General features: G+C 34.6%; 3 protein-coding genes and 1 non-coding gene across 7 annotated transcripts; 2 read left to right on the plus strand and 2 right to left on the minus strand.

Moving 5' to 3' along the window:
- Window positions 1-659: 659 nt before the first annotated feature.
- LOC132627840 (uncharacterized) lies at window positions 660-5,006 on the minus strand. 2 transcript variants are annotated; one of them, XM_060343440.1, is made up of 4 exons: window positions 4,556-5,006; window positions 2,871-3,977; window positions 2,167-2,709; window positions 660-1,187 (listed from the first exon to the last, which is right to left on the minus strand). In XM_060343440.1, the coding sequence occupies exons 1-4, from the start codon at window positions 4,742-4,744 to the stop codon at window positions 1,098-1,100; spliced, it is 1,929 nt and encodes a 642-aa protein (XP_060199423.1). In that variant the 5' UTR covers window positions 4,745-5,006; the 3' UTR covers window positions 660-1,097. The 2 variants fall into 2 exon arrangements, with proteins under 2 accessions (XP_060199423.1, XP_060199415.1); XM_060343432.1 differs by having other exon boundaries at window positions 2,871-3,980.
- A 2,166-nt stretch (window positions 5,007-7,172) lies between these two features.
- On the plus strand, window positions 7,173-11,218 carry LOC132627854 (ER membrane protein complex subunit 8/9 homolog). The gene is made up of 5 exons (XM_060343452.1): window positions 7,173-7,470; window positions 9,175-9,321; window positions 9,428-9,490; window positions 10,490-10,656; window positions 10,753-11,218. The coding sequence occupies exons 1-5, from the start codon at window positions 7,261-7,263 to the stop codon at window positions 10,781-10,783; spliced, it is 618 nt and encodes a 205-aa protein (XP_060199435.1). The 5' UTR covers window positions 7,173-7,260; the 3' UTR covers window positions 10,784-11,218.
- Window positions 11,219-14,230: 3,012 nt separating this feature from the next.
- On the plus strand, window positions 14,231-19,322 carry LOC132627861 (serine/threonine-protein kinase D6PKL2-like). 3 transcript variants are annotated; one of them, XM_060343465.1, is made up of 3 exons: window positions 14,231-14,409; window positions 16,487-17,407; window positions 18,254-19,322. In XM_060343465.1, exons 2-3 carry the CDS (start codon window positions 16,605-16,607, stop codon window positions 19,134-19,136), a joined length of 1,686 nt encoding a protein of 561 aa, XP_060199448.1. In that variant the 5' UTR covers window positions 14,231-14,409; window positions 16,487-16,604; the 3' UTR covers window positions 19,137-19,322. The 3 variants fall into 3 exon arrangements, with proteins under 3 accessions (XP_060199448.1, XP_060199465.1, XP_060199456.1); XM_060343482.1 differs by lacking the exon at window positions 14,231-14,409 and adding an exon at window positions 14,733-14,755; XM_060343473.1 differs by lacking the exon at window positions 14,231-14,409 and adding an exon at window positions 14,803-15,998.
- Window positions 19,323-20,942: 1,620 nt separating this feature from the next.
- On the minus strand, window positions 20,943-21,015 carry TRNAF-GAA (transfer RNA phenylalanine (anticodon GAA)). The gene has a single exon. It is a non-coding gene; the product is annotated as a tRNA-Phe (tRNA).
- Between the last annotated feature and the right edge of the window lie 2,416 nt (window positions 21,016-23,431).

Genomic DNA, 23,431 nt, shown 5'->3' on the forward strand with positions numbered 1-23,431 from the left:
TGTTCTGATGGTGTAAAGTTTATTTGTTGTCAGTGACCATAAGAGATCATTTCCTCGTTTATTATTATTTGCACTATCAGGTGCTTTATTAGGTAATTACAGGTAAATTTCTTGATAAGCATTACTTGGTAATTTAGTAAAGATAGTACGTAATTAACTTGCTATTACGGATTAAAATTCATTAGTAGTATAAAAAGATTTAAGATCAGTGTATATGTAACTTAACTCATCTATTTTATCAGTTTGTTGAATCCGCAGTGAAGTGGACGACATAACAAATGACAAGATCTATCGCCCATAACTCTGTGATAGAAAACACTCATAAGGCGTGACTTAATAGTCAATGAAGTGAGAGAGATTTTGCCAGATCAAGCTTCAATTCCCAATGATAAAATGACTAGATGATTTCTTCATATTTACCTAAGCATTAGTGAGCATACATCGTATTTGTGCTGATCGGAAATAGCGAGTACCTGGTGAATTGTTTAAGTTTCAAAAAGGAAAAAAAAATGAAGAAGCTCTTTGATAGAAAGAATTGGCTGAAATGCTTCAATGCGAAGCTGCTAATAATGTATGATGATTTCTTTTCCAGCTAGAACCAAGAAGATGAGTATATGCATGCCATATCAAGAAAATATTAGTAAGAGGGAAATAAGACATTAGAAGCTTGCAAATTGTAGTAACTAACTCTTCACACAAACCACTATTCAGAAAAATGATATACATACATATACATTAACCAAGGAGCTAGCAACTTACATACACAGATTGACAGATCTTGGAGGCATACATAAGAACTCGAGCCAATTTGCTGAAAAAGATGAACTGACAGATGTTGCAGACATACACAAATATCGAGCCAATTTGCAAAGAAAGACGAATTGACGGATTTTGGAGACATAGTGACATACATAAACATCGAGCCAATTTGCAGAGGACACAGACAGTCAATCACAGGGAGAAACAAAGCCAACCATTGATCCGCGAAAAAGACTCAATGCTATTGTAATACTTCGCGATCAAGCTAAGTTGCAGCATTTCTTCCCATGGCTACGAAATACTTTCAGAGGGTGTTGGAAACACGGTTTTTTTTGTACTCATTCCTTCTGTGCTTCCAGTAGAAAATCAACATACAAATCTTTAATTCCAATCACAACTGTAGTTATTAGCGGCCCCATTATCGCTCCCTGCATAACATAATCACGAACAATTAATATCAAGCAACACCACCTTTAAAACGAAAAAAACAACACATTCTCTTTCTAATGCTTTTAGGAAAATCACATGCATTTCTTCAGCTAGCTCCACAGACCTCCACGATTTTACCAGTACCTGCTACCTCTCATCATACATGTATGAGCTATGAGGTATCAGGTAACTCTTCCCACCAAGGGTTAGGCAGATGGGAAGAAATTAATGACCTATGGTTTTTTTTTTCTACTAGGATTTGAACCTTTGTCCCCAAGGTTTTATTCACTGCTAGGCCACACCCCTGGGTGTTGGCACTACATAAAGATTATTGCTACATTCTCTTTTCTCTTCTTCTACTTCGTCTATTATCTTTCATAAGATCCCATAATTCGGAAATACAGATTCGAAATATTCTATTAAACTGCTGCATAAGTTCTTTAGGTAATGCCATTTCATCTGAAGTTAACTGAGCAGACTCTTCCTCTAACGCCATTTACTCGGATCCTAGTTATGCATGAGCAGGTAATTCCACGACTTCATAGGCATGACTTACACTAAGGTTGAGGGACTAAGAATAAAGTTTAACAGGAAGGCAGTGTGTTTTTTTTTCCCCAAAGGGAACATTTTTCTTTCTTTTTGTGGTTTTTTTCGTTCTGTTGGATAACGATATGAGCCTCTTACACTTTTTCTTCGCATGGTCAAGTAGAGAAAAAAAAGAGAGAAGAAAATACAGTCAGACCTCTCAATAACAATCCTCCTCTATAACAATATTTCACTATAACAGACAAGTGTTTCTTGGAACTGGTTTTACATGTTATGTTACATGTTCTCTACAACAGTATTTCGCTATAGCAGCAAAAAAATAACGCCGTTATATAAAGGTTTGACTGTACTTGAAACATATGCTAACAAAGATGCAACTATGCAAGGAAATCTATGATAGCAACTTAAGGGAGAAAGATGTTTGTTATTTACCTCAACTGCTGAAGAACACAATGTCATTCCACCGATAATGCTGAGACCAGTGAGATAAGCACTATAGCCCGGTATATCATCTTGAATTTCGGAAGTACCATAATCCATAAGCACAAGATGAATAACGGATAAGCTAACGGCCAATATATATCGACCTTCAAACACTAACTGTAATGCTGCTGGAAGAGTCGAAAGCCATGTAGGGAAAATCGGAAACAGAGGACTGATAAATGCAAGGATGGTCGACATGTACAAAAAATGTATCGAGTATAATCTGAACAAGAGCCAAGTCAAGCATCCCTGAAAGAACGCAATCTCAGCAGTCGTTAAAATAACTCCAGAAATCGCTTTATCAAGAACTTCAACACATCGAGTCCTTGCAGAATGCGATATCGGAAGCATGCATATTACTTGTTCCGTTGCTCCTCCGGACCCCGATGTGATGAGATAATAAAGTACCCAAAAGAACACCATCGATTGAGACACGAAATTGAAAATTCCTGCAGCTCCTGAAAGTATAGAACTTCCGATCGAGAACATGACCTGCACCGGTGGCAAAGCCAGAAATTTTGCTGAGGGTGTTCAAATTTAATAAGTACTATATATTTACAAAATATTTTTTGACCTATATAGACAATAGTATTATTTTCTATATACAGAGTATAAATTTGACGAAGGATGTTCAACTCATCACCCTTACTGACCTGCACGCTGCTACCTAAAAGTGACGTGCCAGTAACAAGTACCCCTTGCATAACATTTGTTCCTTGAAGGGCAAAGCCTTTTGCCTTTTCAACCAAGTCCTTTCTAGTGATCAGCAATTCCTTGAAAATCGCACCCGCTTCTGCGTACATTTGTGCCCATTCGCGATCCTTAATCCTCCTTTTAACGCTCATGATTTTCTGAGTAAATCGAGAGCGGGATGACAAAGCCGTAGACCGTTCATTATTCACGGGTGTCCTAATAAAATGTTTGATCCCGGAAACAAATTCAGTCATATTGTATTGCTTCGCGTAGCTATCCATCTGGTCAAATACTGTCTCATATAATTGACTAGTATAATTATCCACCATCCCAGGTACATCATTTTCATCCATCCATTGTTTGATGCCAATTTTCTCAGCATAATTACTCTCTTCTACACGGGATTTCAACGCAATAACCGCGTCTTTTCCTTCCAATCCAATTTCATATGAGAAAAAAACCGTACCTGCCAACGAACCAACACTCAACCCGATAATCAGTCCTACCGCCACTATTGTTTTTAATCGTTTCAATATCCCTCTAGTGAAAAAAGCCGATATCGACAGTCTACGGAAACTTTGACTTCTAAAAGACGTTACGGCATTCATAGTAGACTCCACACTGTTTGCAGGAACCATAAATCCCAATGCAAGAAGTACTAGTGATCCAAAGAGACCAATTTCCTCATATGCCATAACAAACACCCAAAATGAAACTAGCCACCGCAACAACATAAAAAACCCGCTTCGATTGCGCTTCAAAGTACTGCCTTTTTGTCTCCTAAGAACAATTCTGAAAATCATTTCCCTAATATCAACAAGGGTTCCAACAAAAACGTGAAATACAGCAATAGGGACAGCCAAAATAGTCTCTGTGAGGCCTAGTTTCAAAGGTTCAGACCAAAATGCAACAAGGGCTTGCTGAATTCCTCTTAAAGGTATTGAACAAAGCACTGCCCACAAAATAGGCCTCAAATATTCTTCAAGCAATTTGCCAACAGCATAAAGAATGAAAATTGTGAATGCAAGACCAGCATGAGCCATTGCTATATAGAGGGCCAAGCGTACCTGCTGAGACATAATATAATTAAGTTATTAAATGTATGCTCTCTCTAACATCTTAAGCATGTAGAGGTCCTAGATTTAAGTCTTACTACAACAAATTATAAAGAAAAGAATTTCAACGTACGTGCCCCATGAAAAAGGAATCAGGCCCTCACGCGAGGGGCATATTGAGACATAATATAATTAAGTTACCTATTGTATTGTATTACTACTTTAATACAGTGTCTGTTTTAGTTGTTATTTAAATTTTATTAGTATCGTATTGTTAAATCTGTTGTTATGTAACGACGAAAAGTGTCGTTTTATGGAACTACCAATTTGGTGTTACTAATCCTATATTACCTTCTACTTTACCTTTTCTTTTCTACCCCTACTGTACCTTTTTTGTTTGTTTGTTTGTTTGTAATATTGTAATTATTTTTCAAATTGCTGGTGTGTAGCAATATGACACGACAAAAGACAATAAGTCTATCCAATCATTATATTCATCAAAACAATACAGTACAATACGATACATTATGAAACAATATATAACAACCGTCCAAACAATTAAATTAAATGACCACAAATTGAAATAGTACCTGAGATTCATCTGATAAGAAGTTTTGATCTTTGGTTTCTGTGTTTTTTGTTGGGGGAGTTTGTGTTGAGCCATTGTTCTTGAATTGTGCATCAGTTTTCATCATTGAAGCAGATTGGAACATTTCTTGCCATGGTGGACTAGAGTTACTTGATTCATTCATGGGGTCAGAGTAACTTACCAGCTCCATTAACAACACACAATCTTTCTCTCTATTTCTCTCTATGTCAAATAAAATCAAATCTTTGACACTTATATTCCAAGAAAGTTTTGGGAAATCTGACAGGGCAAGAATGTGGGATTTTTTTCAGGAGAATAAAGTAATATGCTGACAAAACAAGTTGCAGAGTAAATGAAAGGAAGGAGGCATTTTGATTCCAAGAATGGGAAAGTGTAGTTAAACTTCAGTCACTGACCAGCGACCACAAATGATGTCAACAGTATCTTTTCTTTTTTTGTTTTGTTTTTAAAAAGACGTTACTTAGTATTTTCTTTTAATTTTCTTTTCAATGACATGATTATTTTTCTCAACTTTTTGGAATCAAATATCTCACTTAAATTAAAATGATGAAAGTAATGTTAGTTGGTTCCAGTGGGACCTGCCTTACTTTGTTTGCTGTCAACTTGTCTCCTCATTTTTTTGTCCATGATTCCTTAGTCTTAGGACCCATTTGGCCATAAGAATTATTCACTTTTTTTCCAGAATTTTTCTTTATTTTTTTTCGGAATTAGTGTTTAGCCATGAAAATTTCAAATACAATTTAAAGTTGTATTTGAAATTTGAAAAACAAGAAAAACTTGTTTTTCAAATTTTTCACAATCAAAATAAGTACATTTCAACAAAAAAAAAAAATACAATTTCAAAAACTATGGCCTAACACAACTACAACTCCAACTCCAAAATTTCAAAAAAAAAAAAAAAAAGTTTTTGATTTCCATGGCCAAACGCCTAATTAAAAAATCAAAAAAGGGTTAGAAATGACTCCAATGTATGGAAAATAATTTATATTGCCCTTTTTTCATGTATTGGATCACACTTGCTCTTAACGTTAAATTTTGGATTGAAAATGTTATAGTCAAACAGGTACAAATATAAAGTTGGGGACACCGAAATTTAACTTCAGACCTATTATCTGAAGTTTGAATTTCACGTGCAAATTTCGAACTTTTGAATTTAAAGTAAGGCTTGACAATCCCCAACTTTAGATCTGCAAGGCTAAAATAAGGCTAAAATGAGCTATGCTTTAAATAATGTCTCCAAATGGTGGGCAGTTGCCCTGAAAATATCCGCCGAAACTACAAATAATCCAATATGAGACTTGTAAAAACACTTTTGGCAATTCACACATTGCAACAAACACAAATTATTCTCTGCTTGTTGTAGTAATAGGGATCGAATCAACATACAGGATTCACCAAAACACTTACATAAAGATGATCCTCCATGCGTCAAAGCACAAAACTTACACATTAAGAACTATTTCGGTTACGTAGTACATATAGAAGATTAAATGATCACTTGTTCATACATTGTAGACTATTTTCTTTACACGGTGTATATAAAGCACTAAAATGATCATTTTTTTCATACATTAAGTATTATTTCGGCTATCTCATATATAAACGACTCAAATAATTATTTTTTCAATATATTAAGTACTATTTCAGCTACGTCGTATATATGAAGGACTAAAATAGTCCAATCCCCTATACATTAAGGACCAAATTGATCATTTTCTCCAAATAATCCAGTAGCGTAGTAGGAGTAAAACACTTCCTAACAATTTACACATTGCAACAAACACAAATTTTGCTCTGCTTTGCTATAACGGGGATGGAATCAACATACGAGATTCATCAAAATACATACATCAAGCTGATCCGAAATCACAATAATTAACAACTTACAATATTTAAAAGGCATATAAAAAAAATTCGATAAAAAAAGATGCCACATAAACTGAGACGGAGGGAGTAATTTTCATATATTATTACTAAAAAAGCTCAAACCTTTTTCATATGTTAAGCTCAAAAAAACATATATATGAAGGATTAAAATAACCATTTTTCAGAACTATTTTCATTACGTGATATATACGCAGGACTAAAATAGTCATTTTTCCATACATTAAATACTATTTCGGCTTACGTCCTATATATAAAGGACTAAGATTGTCCAACTAGGGGCGGAGCCGGTAAGGACCAAGGGATGCATCCAAAAACCCTTTCGGCGAGTGAAAATTATTTTTTATGTATATATACTAGATGTTAAACACTTTGACTTCTTCGTTTATCTATTTTTTCATATTTTTGAACCTTCTTAATTAAACTCTTGATTCCGCAGTTGTGTCCAACCCCCAGACGTTAAGTACCATTTTGGTCATTTTCTCCAAAATGACTGTTTCCGGACTGTTCTACCATGACTTTCTCGATTTTGTTATTCCTTGTTTTCATATTGTTTTCGATATGCTTGATCCTATCTGACCTTTTGCCTTGTATTTTTCTCTCTTGAAGGTCTTTCTGAAACAACCGTCCTACCTTTCAAGGTGGAGGTTAGGTCTGCGTACCATCTACCTGTCTGGACCCCACGTGGTGCATTATACTGGACTTGTTGTTGATGTTGTTGGTGGTGGTCATTTTCTCCAAATAATCCAGTGCCACAATTTACACATTGCAACAAACAAATTTTTCTCAGCTTCAGTTGCAATGGTAATGGAATCAACGTACGAGATTAACCAAAACGCATACATCAAGCTAATCCTTCATGCATCTAAGCACAAAACTAACGCCGTTAACGGCGTTCTCATCGGCCGTATCTCCGGCGACGATAACAACGCCGTCGAAATAACGGAATCCGTTCCGTTATTCCATTCACAAATTGGCCTACTTCCTCCACTCGAAATTGCCCTAATTATGGTCCGTATACTAAACTGAAATTTTTTATTTTTTTTTGTTGAATAAATTATGAGCCTGTTTGGATGGACTTAAAAAAAGCAGCTTATAAGCTGGAAATAGCTTATAAACTAAAAAAAAATAAGTTAGCTAGGCTAACTTATTTTTTTGGGCTTATAAGCTACTTTAGATAAGTTAAGCCAAACAGACTCAATTAATTTTTTTAAGCATAAAATGACTTTAAGCAGGCCAGTCAAACACTCAAAAAAGCTGAAAACAACTTATAAGCCAATCCAAACGGGATCTATGTGTATATATTTACATACACATAATATGTGTAAGTTTGTGCTTATAAAAAATTGTATAAATACTGCATTTAATTGGAACAGTATAGAAATTTTTTGTTTGAGTGTATATATAGACGTACTATGAGCTGAGTTAAAATCTCGGATCTGCTCTCATATAATACGTGTGTGTTTGTGTTTATATGTAAATTTGTATAGACATACTATAGCTGAAAATCATTCAACTAGAACTGTATATAAATGTTTTCTTTGAATATATTACGTGTGGATATACACACACTATGAGCTGACTTAAATCTGGATCTGGCTCTGAGCAGTGGCGGAGCCGGGATTTTCGTCAAGATGGTTCAAAATATAAAAAGATAAACATACGAAGAAGCCTAAGGGAGTTTAACATCTACTATATATACATAAAAAATAATTTTAACTTTGTAAAAACAGTGTTTTTTTTCCCCGAGGGGGTTCGGATGAACACCCTCGGCATAGTGTGGCTCCGCCACTGGCTCTGAGAATGTGTATGTGTTTGAGTTTTATGTGGAAATTTGTAAAAATATTGTCTAAGTGAAACGCGAACCGATTGTCACAAAGGAGTGGTGGATATGGTGATACTGAGCACTTGCTGACTGAAAATCATTGATCTGCCTATATATAAATATTGTTTTGATTATCCTACAACTCGATAATTAGTGAGTAAACTTGAAATTCACTGCATTCAATTGGAACAATATATAATTTCCTTAATATATTATGTGTTTCGGAAACAGCCTCCCCAAACCCCACGTTGTGGGATTTCACTGGGTTGTTGTTGTTGTTGTTGTTGTAATATATTATGTGTATATGCATACTCTGAGCTGACTTAGAATCTTCAATCTGCCTCTGAGAATATGTGTGTTTGTGTTTATATGTAAATATTGTATAAGTGAAACTCGAACCAATTGTCACAAGGAAGTGGTGGATATGGCTGAAAATCATTCAACTGTATATATATTTTTTTGTTTGAATATATTATGTGTGTATATTTACATACTATGAGCTGACTTAAAATCTCGAACCTGCCTCTGAGAATATGTTTGTGTTTGTGTTTATATGTAAATTTGTGTATATAAATGAAACTCGAACAATTGTCACGAAGGAGTAGTGAATATGGCTGAAAATCATTTAAATGGAACTGTATATAAATTTTCTGTTTGAATATATTATGTGTATATATTTACACACTATGATCTGACTTATAAAATCTTGGATCTGCCCCTGATAATGTGTGTGTTCGTGATTTTTATGTTAATGAAACTTGAACCAATTGTCACAAAGGAGTAGTGGATATGGTGATAATTCATACTTCTAACTTGCTGAATGAAAATCCCTGATCTGCTTCCAAGTTCTGCGTTTAATTTAGGATTCTGATCCTGTTTTATTTGGACAGATAGAAGAGTATTATTGTGATAAAGGTTTAAGCATTGTTGGTTACTTTCATGCCAATGAGAGATTTGATGATTCCAAGCTGGGAAATGTTGCCAAGAATATTGCAGATCACATCTATCGATATTTCCCTCAAGCTGCTGTACTCCTGGTAACTTTTTGTTGACTGAACATTGTTTTTTCTATGTTAATAGAAAAGTTTGGATCTTTGAATTGTTGTTAGCAAAATGCTTAAGCTGAGAGTTTTACCGTTTCAGTTGGATAACAAGAAGTTTGAAACTTTATCAAAAGAGGGGAAAGACAGGAGTCCAGTAATGCAGGTCAGTATAGAACTTTATGTAGCCATTGGGTTTTTTAATTGAAGCTTAGCGCATGGCTTTTAGCATTTTTCCTCCATCTAATGATTGCTGACGAAGTGCAGAGTCCTCAATCTATTTGGTTTTTGTGGGAGCATTAGTATTATATATGACGAAATATTTTTTATATGGTTAGTCGCTCCCCACCTCTAACACCTGCCAAGGTCAGCAGCGACCTTGATGCAGGGAATATGTAGCCTCATGATAGAATTAGCTGCCGCTCTGAAGTAGGCATAGTCTCACAGAGTTATGCTTGTTTGTTTCTGTTTGATTGCAGTTGGTAATTACTCATTTCCTTGTGCTAGTATTACTTTTGATCATTGCCTAATCCTTCCCCTTAAATTGTTTTTACGGATGATGGACAAGTAACCATTCTGCCATCTATCATGTGTTTTCTGGTGAATAGTTCTAGTTTGCATCAAGGTTCATTATCAAAAATAGTTCTAGTTTGTATGGAGCTGTCAAGGTCTCCCTAGAATGTTTGTTTTGGCTTGTTCTATGTTCTTGCACATACCTGCCATCCTGATGCATTCTCCTTGCAACTAGTTTACTAATTTGTGTTCTCAATGATTAGTACTGGGACACTCTATGGTTTCAAAATAACATGTTCTCCAACTTATATGATAATGCTCTGTGCCCTTGCCATGTTAATATTATCGTTTTTCTCTACATCTCCAAGTTGACATGAACAACAAGAAAACATAGTCGTCTTAGTTTTTGCTCCACGTTGGTTTTGGTCCCCTTATTTGTTGGCAACATATCTGATTGTTCATAATTTTCACATTGTTCATGATAGTTGTTTTTGTCTTGATCATTCACTTGTGTTTCATAAAAAGAAATTGATCATTCACCCGTCTAGCTAGTATACCATTATCCTCTTCTCCGATGTTGTAATTATGATCTACGAAAGTTGGTCCTGCCTCTAAAGCAGTTCCGTTATTGTATGTTTTGCTTCTTGTTCAGCTTTACACCAAGGATGCATCTAGGAGCTGGAAACTAGTGGGTTCAGATAGAAGCAGTCGCTTGAAAATTAAACAGCCATCAGCAAATGTGGTCCTTCTAGATTACATTTCATCAGGGAAATGGAAGGATATTATAGATTTCGATGACCACCTTGATGACATTAGCAAGTAAGAGTTTTATACTATAGATTGATTGAACACGTCAGTGTCCGCATTCTTTCTAAGAGTCACATGTGTTTTTGCTTTTGCTCATCAAATTGGCAGGGACTGGGTGAACACAGAGCTCTTCAATTGAAGTTTTTATATGGAACGGCAATTGGCCTGTTGTTGCCGTCTCTGAAGGAAAGGATTCATCACTTCAAAGTTTGCAAACACGAGAAAAATTCACCATTTCAGTTACGGCATTGTGATCCTATGGAAGGTTGCCTGGGGTTATATTCTCACCAAAAGCGACACATTTGTCAAAAGTGCGCACAGTAGTACCTGTGCATGAAACTACATATTATTTGACCTTGGTGATGACTGATGATGAGGTTTTACTAATCTTCAGCTTCTTTTATAATCAGAAATGATTATGATTTAGTTGTCGTTTTACTATTTTAGTGTAACGAGGAAAATAGTAAATTCTCAAAGTGTTTAGCAAGTCAAAGTGAGAACAGAGAGGCTTCAGTTTTACTGTCTTTGGAATTCTTCACGTTATGCTCTTCTCATAATTACAGGCTTTGGATTATGCTTGTTAGTGATATTGGGAGATTATTCCAAAACGAGATCTTCTTTTTTACTTATATAAAAAGAGGCAACATCATGACGTGATAAAGTCACATGACCTTCCACAATAGAAGCTTCAATCATGCAGTGACAAAATAGCTTTGATTTTGTTTGAATGCAACTGAAGTTAACTAGATTTAAGTGTTTTTCATTTATAGGATTTGGAGAAGTACTGAAAAGAAAACTAACGCAAGAAAAAAGAATTTTTAGCAGCCTATGACTGATACGTTCTTTTAACCTTAATGGAAAAGTGGGGAAAAGAAAAGATTACGTCTGTACAATTATTATTATTGTTATTATTACTATCATCAGCTTCATGATTCAATTATTCCTATTGGTGATCATAGTAATCCATTCATTAGATTGGAGAGGCAAGAGGTCAAACGATATCATGGCATATTGGCATGTCAGTCCTGTGGATGCCAAGTCCCCTTTTTTTTTTTTTCTTTCGTTCCAATGTGAACTAAATGAGTATAAGCTTTGTTGCTCGAACATGACTGGTGCATATCACTTTAGGTGCTACCGTGGCAGCAGGAGTGGTCAGATGATAATAATATTGAGAGGTTCGGAGATGGTAAAGTATACGCAGACCTCACCTCTACCTTGGAAGGTAGGGAGATTGTTTTCAAAAGACCCTCAGCTCAAAAACATAACGAAAAAGGTCAGATAAGGACATGCGATTTAAAGCAGTATGCAAATGAAACTAACGAAAGTGAAAAAGTCATGATAAAGTAGTCTGGAAAAAAAAGAGCAGTAGCTACCATATATAAATAAAATAATGGAAGTACAAGAAATAATAAATAGTAGCAGGAATCAAAGGATAATAAACTATAGAGCAAAACCGCGACTACTAGTACGAAAGGATAAGCGGAATTACCTATTTGCTTTTCTTTCTAATCTGCGTCTTCCATAATCTCCTATCTAATATCGTATCCTCGGTAAGCTGAAAAATATTTTAAATGGTAATAGAAGACCATACCTTTATTTGGCTCATCATGAAGTATAGTCCATATCCAAACATCTAATTGAAAAATGGGTTAACGCACATGAAGCTCCGGCCAAAAAAGGAAGTCAAAACGTGATGAAAGCTCTAGAAACTTAGCTCTAGTCTTCTCTGTTTCTCTTTTTGACCTTTTTTTTTTGGACTATTCATATTCATGTGAATGAAATAAAGAACAGTTAGACTTTCTGTTTGTACAAATTCTTGTTAGTAAATAGACCTTAATGTTTAGCTTAACCTTCCATCAGTCAACTAGAAGTGACTGGTCAATGTTTGGTTTAATAAGTGACCTAGTGAATACGTCTGCATCTACACAGAAAGTCTGAAAATCATTATAATCATACAAAAATGGATACCCAACTTCAAAAATATTGCACCTAATATTATGGACCATAACCACTAGTTTAGTTTTTTTCTTTCTTTTTGGATTTATATCTTACTGTATAATATTTCATCAAAATCTCTCTCTCTCCTTTCTTTGGGAAAAGATTCAAATTTGTTCAAGGCTATATGGAAAATTCAATTTTGCCTTGAGTTACATTTTTCGTCCAATCATATCATATTGTTAGCAAATAATCTCGTATTTATCCTTGTTTTAGTAGATTCATACATATTCAAATTTTCAAGAGCGTTACATCTTTGGTCTATTTTACCGTTAAGAAATCATTTAGCATTTACCTTTGTTATCGACGGAATTCTAGCGTAAATTTTGTGAACCTCTACGCATCCAAATTCTTAGAGAAAAATATCAAAATATATTCTTTAACTTTTGATTATGATTTGTAATTCCTATCAAGTGAAAGCTCCATTAGGAGTTACCGACAAAAAAGAGACTCTTTTTTCTAACTATGAATGGATAATATTAGTCAAAGTTACTCAATATCTTTGACTCTTCTTACTCCCCTTTAAATCAACAGTCAACAGAATTTCTCAATGTTTGGCAGATCTTTATCACCAAAATATTAGGTTTGAAAATTCTCTTTGGATGAAGTGGATAAGTGGGAGGATGGGAAATTTTTCTAATTTACCTACTAGTACTATTTATTTATTTAATTAATTTAATATAATATAATCTGAAACTGAAAGCATGAGAGACAGGTTGGAGACTCTGGTGGCCCATATGTTGATCCAGACTCGTGTTTGGGACAAAATACCAATGAAATAATTGAATATGAAAAGCTTCAAACATACCAACAAAACTTAGTGCTAAGTGATAAGCACTTCTTCACTCTTGATTTCAGGTCTCAAACTTGAATCCTGAGTATGAATTCACATTTGTCAAGGAGCTTTTACCTTTCAAACTTTCAACGTGAGATTTCCTGTTGCGAATTCAAATTTAGTCATATCCAATACAAATACGGAACATCTGTTCGGGTTGAATTTTTTTTTTTTTTTTTTTTTAAATTAACACCCACCCCCTTTAAATTACCAATGAACATAATTGAACATGAAAAGCTTCAACACACCAACAAAACTTGTGCTCAGTGATAAGCACTTCTTCATCCTTAATACGAGGTCTCAAACTTAAATCCTGAATATGAACTCAACGTTTGTCAAGAAGCGTTTACCTTTCAAACTTTCAACGTTAGATTTCCCGACGCGAATCCAAATTTATTCCTATTCAATACAGATACCGAACATCTGTTCGGGCTAAAAATTTTTTTTTTTTTTTAATTTAAACCCCACCCCCTTTTCTCTTCCCCATCCAAATTACCAATCTTCAAACACACCAACAAAATTTGTTCTCAGTAATAAGTACTTCTTCATTCTTAATTTGAGGTCTCAAATTTGAATTCAGAGTATGAACTTGCATTTGTCAAGTAGTGTTTACCTTCAACGTAATATTTTCCAACGCGAATCCAAATTAAGTCACACACATTGAAAATATACCGGACATCACGTTGAAAATAAAAAAAAAAAAAAAAAAAAAAACCCATCCCACACCTTTTTCTCTTCCCCATACAATTGTTAAATGTATTTTGTTTGGTAAAGTCCCCAAAGCTTCTTTATACACTCTCAAAAAAGCACTTGTCTTCTTTCTTCCCTCTCCACACAGTTTTCTTTGGAGGTCCCCTCACTCTCTTTATCTCTGTCAACTGTAGTGCTGCTAATTCCCTCATTGCTAAAAAGTTTTGATCTTTGTGACACTTCAGGTAACCATTCTTTTAAGCTGCTTTTTTATGCACTTTACAAATGGTCCTGTGTGTTTCTTGATGTGTTTTTTTCACTACTTTGTTTTTTAGCATTTTGGGTATTTCTGGGCAAGTTTTTTGATCCTTTTTGTAGGGTTTTCTTGGAACAAGATCTGTATACTTTTTCATTGACCCTTCTATATTGCTTTTTTCCTTGTTTTTCTATGTGGGGTTGTGCTTATATTATGCTATGTGGTGTTTAATGGCTTTTAGATGCTATTGAATGTATGCATTTTTTGATTTGTTGGTTTTTTTTTTTTTTTTTTTTACACTTCATGCTTCTAAGAAAAAAATTTGGGCTTTTGAGGTAAATCACTGAGATTTTAGTTTCCTTAGTCTGCATTTTTTTGATGTTGTATTCTGTTTCACTTCATGGTTTTAACTAAAGATTTGGTCTTTTGAGGTAAATGACTAAGATTTAGTTTTCATAGACCCTTCTACATTGCTTTTTTTCTTGTTTTTCTATGTGGGGTTGTGCTTATATTATGCAATGTGGTGTTTAATGTGTGCATTTTTTGATTTGGTGTTCTGTTTCACTTCATGGTTTTAGCTAAAGATTTGGTCTTTTGAGGTAAATCACTAAGATTTTAGTTTTCATAGACCCTTCTATATTGCTTTTTTTCTTCTTTTTCTATGTGGGGTTGTTCTTATAGTATTATGCTATGTGGTGTTTAATGTGTGCATTTTTTGATTTGGTGTGCTGTTTCACTTCATGGTTTTAGCTAAAGATTTGGCCTTTTGAGGTAAATCACTGAGATTTTAGTTTCCTTAGGCATTTTCTTGCTCTAGTTCTGATTTGGGTCTGCTAAATGAGTTGCTTATTGAATGTGGATTAGGCATTTTCTTGCACTAATTATGTCCTGTTAATTTATTTATTTATTGTGGATTAGGATATTGTGGAGTGTGGACTTTGTTTTTCTATGTGGGGTTGTTCTGGTATTATGCTATGTGGTGTTTAATGGCTTTTAGATGCTTTTGAATGTATGCATTTTTTGATTTGGTGTTTTTTTTTTTTTTTTCACTTCATGCTTCTAAGAAAAAGATTTGGGCTTTTGAGGTAAATCACTGAGCTTTTAGTTTCCTCAGGCATTTTCTTGCACTACTTATGATTTGAGTCTGCTAAAGGAGTTGCTTATTGAATGTGGATTAGGCATTTTCTTGCACTAGTTATGTCCTGTTACTTAATTTATTTAATGTGGCTTAGCATATTGTGGAGTGTGGACTTTGTTTTTCTATGTGGAGTTGTTCTATGTGGTGTTTAATGCCTATTGGATGCTGTTGAATGAATGCATTTTTTGATTTGGTGTTTTTTTCCACTTCATGCTTCTAAGAAAAAGATTTGGGCTTTTGAGGTGAAACATTGAGATTTTAGTTTCCTTAGGCATTTTCTTGCACTACTTATGATTTGGGTCTGCTAAATGAGTTGCTTATTGAATGTGGATTAGGATATTGGAGATTATGAAGTCATCATGTATATCTCTCAGTCTGCATTTTTTGATGTGGTATTCTGTTTCACTTCATGGTTTTAACTAAAGATTTGGTCTTTTGAGGTAAATCACTGAGATTTTAGTTTTCATTGACCCTTCTATGTTGCTTTTTTTCTTGTTTTTCTATGTGGAGTTGTGCCTATATTATGCTATGTGGTGTTTAATGTCTGCATTTTTTTGATTTGGTGCTTTGTTTCACTTCATGGTTTTAGCTAAAGATTTGGCCTTTTGAGGTAAATCACTGAGATTTTAGCTGTCTTAGGCATTTTCTTGCACTACTTATGATTTGGAGTCTGTGTAAGAAATTGCTTATTAAATGTGGATTAGGATATTGTGGACTTTGAAGTCATCATATATATCCCAGTTTGCTTGTCCTGTTACTTTATTTAGATCTATATTGTTTTCTCTCTTAAGTACCTTTTGTTGTTTATTACTACTATATGTTTTCTGTCATTGTATAACAGTTTTGAAGTTATCTTAATTTATTGTACTTTACTTGATCCTATCGATAACCTGGCCTCCAAGTTCACTTTATGTCTCTTGTGTGTCAGTTTCCTACTTCCAATCTGGGAACTTTTATGCTGTTTATGGAGCTTCTGATCATGATCACTCTTGCTGAGTAATGGCTTCGGTCGAGCTGACTGCATTGAGGAATCCGTGTTCTTTTTAATGGCGTCAACACCACCTATCAAGAGTTCACTTGAAAAGGTGAATAAGTCAGCCAGAATTCAAGCAGTAGAACGTAATTCTCAGAAATCAGCACCTTCCCAAGTTTCAAATAGTAGCAAGTCTGAGAGCACAATTTCCAAAGAGCTACATAGCAATGATTCTGCCGACTTATTGGTCGATAAGTTTAATTCGAGCTTATATTTGGGAAACCTGAAACATGCTCCAAATGTAAGCTCAGCTTCAGCCAAAGTAAGCGATGGGGCCAGTAGCCTTGCAAAAACAAGTGCAAGTGGCAAACTTAGTGATCGAGCTGATTTTGTTGAGAGTGGAAAGAGCAGCATCTGTAGGGGAAGCACAAGCACTGATGTAAGTGATGAAAGTAGTTGCAGCACCTTTAGCAGCAGTATTAATAAACCTCATAAAGCTAATGACTCAGGATGGGAAGCAATTCAAGCTATTCGAGCTAAAGACGGAGCGTTAGACTTGAGACATTTCCGGTTGCTAAAAAAGTTAGGAAGTGGTGATATTGGAAGCGTCTATCTGTCGGAGTTATGTGGAACAAAGTGTTATTTTGCCATGAAAGTTATGGATAAAGCATCATTAGCTGGCCGTAAGAAATTGCTGCGTGCTCAAACAGAGAGAGAGATATTGCAGTCCTTGGACCATCCTTTTCTGCCAAGTTTATATACCCATTTTGAGACGGAAAAGTTTTCGTGTCTAGTAATGGAGTTTTGCCCTGGAGGTGACTTGCACACACTTCGTCAGAGGCAGCCAGGGAAGCATTTTTCTGAACAAGCTGTGAAGTATGATTACTTGACCCAAAACCTCTTTATTGATTAATTTATTTTTTAGATAAGTACTTGATTCATAGTCTTAACATGGTTCGCTTTCTTTTCATGGTAGCATTGTTTGCCTGGTTTTGATGTTTCATGGTTTGAAGTGTTAATTGCTTTCGGGGTCATGTTTGCTGGTTAGGAAGTGAATTTTCATATATTAAAACCAGGATAACTAGTACCTTGTTTGGTAGCATTTTAGTTGTTATGTATAAATTTCAGCACACTAAGTTACCAGTTTACAACCCCGCATAATTAAAACATGTATAAACTGTGAGTCAATTTATGTTCTATTTTATGCAGGGTAGAAGATGGAATAACTAATATACCGACTTCTGCCAAAATACCGAAAGGTCCTTAAAAATTTATGTTACATAACTGGTTTATCTTTTGTCTCTGGACCATTTGCATTGCAACGTTACCTCCTGCAGTTTTCTCTTCCTTTATGGTTAGCTTTATTTACTCAGTGGTCTTGAGTTCCTCCTTATCCTTGCGAGATAAAGAGTTCCTCCATATCTTAGGTTCTTAAACCAATATGTGAAGCGGTGGCCGTTTTAGTTAGTATGTCATTTTTTATGTTTCTTTTCTTGTATCCAATAAATTTTGTTTCCTTAGGACCATTGATGCCAAAGCTTTCATGTTACGGAGTGTTCCTTCCAGTCCATATTCCTGCCAATGCTAATTTTGCCTAAATTGATTTACTAGTTAACGGAAGAAAAGAGCTTGTTTTAGATTCTGTTGGTATTACCTTATCAAAACAAAAGCATTCTGTTTGCATTATTTTATGAAGTGTTAATTTTTATCTCAAAATTTCAGGTTTTATGTAGCAGAGATCCTCCTTGCAATGGAATACCTCCACATGCTTGGCATTGTCTATCGCGACCTCAAGCCAGAAAATGTGCTTGTTAGAGAAGATGGACACATAATGCTATCCGATTTTGATCTCTCGCTTCGCTGTTCCGTGAGTCCGACACTCGTCAAGTTATCGTCTCTTGATGTGGACCCACTCCGGAAGAATAATTCCGGTTACTGTTTGCAGCCAGCATGCATCGAGCCGCCCTCGTGTATCCAGCCAGTGTGTGCGGTTCCTACAACATGTTTCGGGCCCCGCTTCTTTTCTAGTAAGTCAAAGAAAGAAAAAAAACCTAAAAATGATACAGGGAACCAAGTTAGTCCGTTACCGGAACTTATGGCTGAGCCTACTGGAGCACGTTCGATGTCTTTCGTTGGGACCCATGAGTATTTAGCACCCGAAATAATCAAAAATGAAGGGCATGGAAGCGCAGTGGACTGGTGGGCTTTCGGGATATTTTTATACGAGTTATTGTTTGGTAAGACGCCTTTCAAGGGGTCCGGAAATCGAGCTACAATTTTGAATGTTGTGAATCAACCCCTTCGGTTTCCAGAATCTCCGGTGGTAAGTTTTTCAGCTAGAGATCTTATACGAGGGTTGCTTGTGAAAGAGCCACAGAATCGATTAGCATACAAAAGAGGAGCTACAGAAATTAAGCAGCATCGTTTCTTCGAAGGCGTAAACTGGGCTTTGATTCGTTGTGCAAGCCCGCCCGAAATCCCAAGGCCAGTTGAATTCGAGAGAATCTCACCACAGCAGCCATCATCGACTAATGAGAAACCCGTAGCCGTACCTGTCCGACACCAGCAAAATTCTGGTAACTATCTTGAATTTGATTTCTTTTAATCATTTTTTTTTCGTTTCTTCTTTTCGTTAGTCAAAGATACGAAGTTGTACAACATTTTGAAGATGTCAAGTGGTTTTTTTTTTCTTGTTTGGTAGTTTGATGATCATATATATTGTTTGTTCTAACTTATTAAACAGTTACACAGTTTGTTGTATGGCAAATGTTTTTAGTGTTGATGCTACCAATTGATAATGTGAATTTGGCAGTTAATAAGCAGTTCTTGTGTACATGTTTAGGTAATGCTACCATTTCTCTTGTTTGATTTCCCAATTTGTTTTTGATGTAATTCATGAACTATCAAAAGTATACACGTTAATATATTGTGTCTCCTAGACAAATGTGTCGTGTTAGTTGGAGCAAGTTATATGAAGTTAGATGTGTCTTAGACGGCAAGATGATTGCAAGGAAATGACTTATGCCCATTAGAGAGGGAAAGCCATTTTCCACCTTTGATGGAAGAAATTTCTTTAGAGAATATTTTTCTCAGAACCAAACACCAAATCCTTTTCTTGAAAACCGAGAAATACCTCAGGGCTCAACGGTCGAAACTCGGCAATTAATGAACATTACTGTTATAGTGAAATGTCGGTTATAGAGGAGGGTTGTTACAGAAAATTCTGACTGTACTATTTATATTTGCGGCAAGGTTCGAACTCAGTGATGTGTTTCTAACTCAGACATCACAAGCAACGCTTTTATCATTAGGCCAATAGTGTATCCTTTATTTAAAGGTATAAAAGCAAAATAGTATTGTTAGAGGAGAACCATTTGTACCATTTATCTTTCTTACATTATGCTTAATGTTACCCTTTTTATACTCTTATTTTGGCGTAAAATAATTGGTCCTCAGAAAAACAAATACTATTATAACTCTACACTAAGATGTAAATATTTGCAATAGAAGAGAAAGACCGTTGCTTGTGATATGTGAGTTAGACGTGACGAGTTCGAACATTGCTGTAAATAATAAGTATAAAAAAAAAAACTGGTATAACTCTTTATGTAAAGATAATTACATTACACTATACTCAAATGTAATACTATTTGCAACAGAAGATAAAGTATAAAGAGAACAGATAATCCGTTGCACGTGGATTGAACACGTGACCTTCAGATCTTCATCTCCTAACTTAGAGTCTATTTGAATGGGCTTAAAAAAAATAAGTTAAAAATAATTTATAAGTAAAAAAAAAAAAAAAGTTGGCCAATAAGTTGGAGTAGCTCAACTTATTGTTTTTGGCTTATAAGCTGCTTTAGATAAGCTAAGTCAAACGGGCCCAATTATTTTTTTAGGCTTATTTTAAGCACAAAATGGCTTATAAACTGGCCAGCCAAACACTAAAAAAAGCTGAAAGCAACTTATAAGTCAATCCAAACGGGCTCTTAGCATATAAATTTCGTTGTATGCGATTTATGCTTTAGCATGACTAACCTTCATCTTAAAATAAATTTAGCACAAATCTTCGTTTGAGTTTAGAGAGATTTATATTGGAAACAACGCGACCACGCGCTAAATCGATTGTTACATAAAATGGATCTTTTCATCATTACATAACGATAAATTTAACAATACAATACAACAAAACTTGAGTAACAATTAAAAAAAAAATCGAATCTAAAGTAACAATACAATACCATATAGGAGTAATAGGTAACAACCATCGAAACAACATGCATTAATCTAATAATCTCCACACAGAAATCAACATATATTGTACAATATAAATAATACTATCCAAGAAATATTTGCTTTCTGAATGAATCAGTGAGCTGTGAAAAAACAAAACAAAAAACAAAAATGCTCATGCGGTGAACGTGGATCGAACACGTGACCTTCAGATCTTCAGTCTGACGCTCTCCCAACTGAGCTATCCCCGCTTGTTGATACGCTCCATGCTACAAATGTTAATCTTTCTATAACTCTGACTAACCATAGGATGATACAAAATATATGTGGATATATAAACTAAAAAGGGAAGCTCCGTGCATGAACACGTTCACTCAAGGTCCAACATGTACTAGTTTTGTTTAACGTGTTATAGAAAATTATTGTTTGTTCTTGTGCCGAGGGTCTACCTCCCAAGGTAGAGGTAGGGTGTGCGTACACTCTACCCTCCCTAGACCCCAGTTTGTTGGATTTCACTGTGTATGTTCTTGTTGTTGTAGAAAATTATTAGGTTACCATTAATAGAATTTACTAATTACAGTTAAATTTTATACTATGTGAATGTAAATATTTTTATGACATTATCAGATCACCCAAATAACGTCTACCTATAAGCCTTCGTAAAATGTAATTGAAAATCAAACAGCTAAAGGTTGCATTGAACGATGAGCCTCTGGTTAGTTTTGCAATTAGTTATGTGAGTATTGATGAAATAGAAGAAGACAGAATGGCTAAATTTGAAGAGTGTATCTCCCTTTTCAATTTGAAGTTGGGTCATTAATTTTTGTCCCTCATATTTGCTTTCTTTAATTTTTGGGAAAATTTTAGAAATATACAAGTTGGTCACTTCCATTGCAAAAAAAATAGTCCAAAACGTATATTACAAAAAATAGCCCAAAATATACAAGCATATACAAACATATACAGATACTTATACCAACATATATCAACATATACAAACATATACAAAGGCAGAGAGAGAGAGAGCGCGCGAGAGAGAGTGAGAGAGAGAAAAGTTTGGGTCATTTTTTGTAAGAATTAAAAAAATGGGTCAATTTTGGTAGCATTGTTGCCCCAATTAACATACAATATAATTTTCTCTTAATTTTTGCCTCTGTTGCTTATTTAATAAAATTATTCACACATGCTTCGCTCGGCATAAGTTCTGTAACATTTTTATATTCGAAAACTGAACTTTTGTCTGGCTCGGTACAAATTTTGTAGGAATTAAGTTATGCGGCATAAGTAGTGTGTATTTTTCAGATTATGTCGAGTGTTGAAAGTTTTGTCTTATTCAACCTTACTTGTGGGATGTTATGATACATATGCCAAAGTTAAACATAAACTTTGCCAAACAAAATTTAAGTTATGCTGTGCTAAAAACACCGAATGACAAAAATTAAAGATCACAAATTTGAGGACCAAAAATTAAAAATCACCCCGAAATAGGGACATTTGTGCGAATGACCCTCCAATTTTGGAAATGGGGCTTGATGTGTCACAGTTAATTTCTTCTAGCACTGAGTCACTTTTGTACTAGAAATCTGCAAAAATGTAACCAAAAAATAAAAATAGAAAATGTAAAACCACAACTGACATTCTTAGGATGTTTTTGCGAAATTTGTCACTTACATTATATTTGGCGTACAAAAGCTTTTGCATGAGCAGGTCAAGTATTATCAAATTTTTCTTTTTGAACAGGAACAATTTTTACAAAAATAAAATTTTTAGGATGTTTGGCAGAGTATGAAACCTAATGTTTGAAAGAAAAAAAAAAACTGAAACTAATGTAATACAAGTACATATAAAAACACTTTCTAGATTTTTATAGCCACTTATTTCCATTTTATTTTATTTGAAATCCAAATATAGAGAAGATGATTTTTTTTCTTTTCATTTTCTCTAAATATTATAGTAGGGATTTCAATATTCTTACAACTAACTGAGTAATGCAGAGAATATTTGAAGACGTATGGGTTAAAAAGAATGTAGTATCAAAATCGCACAAGGAAATGTGACTGATATTGAGGCAAATGTGGAGGGAGATCTCTTAAACTATCCCGAATACTCTATTGTTAATGTTTGTATAAGATGATGCTATGATCTTCATTTTGTTAATGTCTTAATTAATCAGTGAACTATTGGCTAAATCGGATAATTATTTTTCCCTAATTAACACAGAGCGTAAAAATTCCTATTTTTAATGTCTTTATAAGATGATGCTATGATCTTCATTTTGTTAATGTCTTAATTAATCAACGGACTATCACTACGGAAACATATAATGTGATCAAGCTTGGTGCTTTATTTTCTAAAGTCTACTTGTTTTACAACCTTTTTGTTATTTTCTTTTTTTACTTTTAACTTTTGTTTATAAAAATTGCCTTTCAATAGATGATGCAATTAGAAACATAAATCACTTTCTAAAATGAAAATCTAAAAGATAAAATATCTCCTAAACATATGATTGGAAGAGACATACAAAATGAATAATTCTATTAAGAGAACAAAACAATAAGAAAGAAAATAACAGTTAGTGTGTCATTTGATAATTCTAAATTCTATCAGTTGTGTTAAAATTACAGGACATAAAGTAATTTTAGGTATGTGTAAAAATATTAAGTTTGA

The sequence above is a fragment of the Lycium barbarum genome, chromosome 1 (assembly GCF_019175385.1).
Source record: "Lycium barbarum isolate Lr01 chromosome 1, ASM1917538v2, whole genome shotgun sequence".
NCBI classification, from domain to species: domain Eukaryota; kingdom Viridiplantae; phylum Streptophyta; class Magnoliopsida; order Solanales; family Solanaceae; genus Lycium; species Lycium barbarum.

Excerpts from the sequence above, each read along its gene's own strand:
- LOC132627840 (XM_060343432.1), bottom strand. The coding sequence starts at position 4,744 with ATGGAGCTGGTAAGTTACTCTGACCCCATGAATGAATCAAGTAACTCT. Across the intron at positions 3,981-4,555 it reads TCTTATCAGATGAATCTCAG|CAGGTACGCTTGGCCCTCTA; the intron begins GTACTATTTCAA and ends ATTATGTCTCAG. Across the intron at positions 2,710-2,870 it reads TTTTAGGTAGCAGCGTGCAG|GTCATGTTCTCGATCGGAAG; the intron begins GTCAGTAAGGGT and ends CCACCGGTGCAG.
- LOC132627861 (XM_060343465.1), top strand. The coding sequence starts at position 16,605 with ATGGCGTCAACACCACCTATCAAGAGTTCACTTGAAAAGGTGAATAAG. Across the intron at positions 17,408-18,253 it reads TTTTCTGAACAAGCTGTGAA|GTTTTATGTAGCAGAGATCC; the intron begins GTATGATTACTT and ends TCAAAATTTCAG.
- LOC132627854 (XM_060343452.1), top strand. The coding sequence starts at position 7,261 with ATGGTAATGGAATCAACGTACGAGATTAACCAAAACGCATACATCAAG. Across the intron at positions 9,322-9,427 it reads CTCAAGCTGCTGTACTCCTG|TTGGATAACAAGAAGTTTGA; the intron begins GTAACTTTTTGT and ends TTACCGTTTCAG. Across the intron at positions 10,657-10,752 it reads CACCTTGATGACATTAGCAA|GGACTGGGTGAACACAGAGC; the intron begins GTAAGAGTTTTA and ends TCAAATTGGCAG.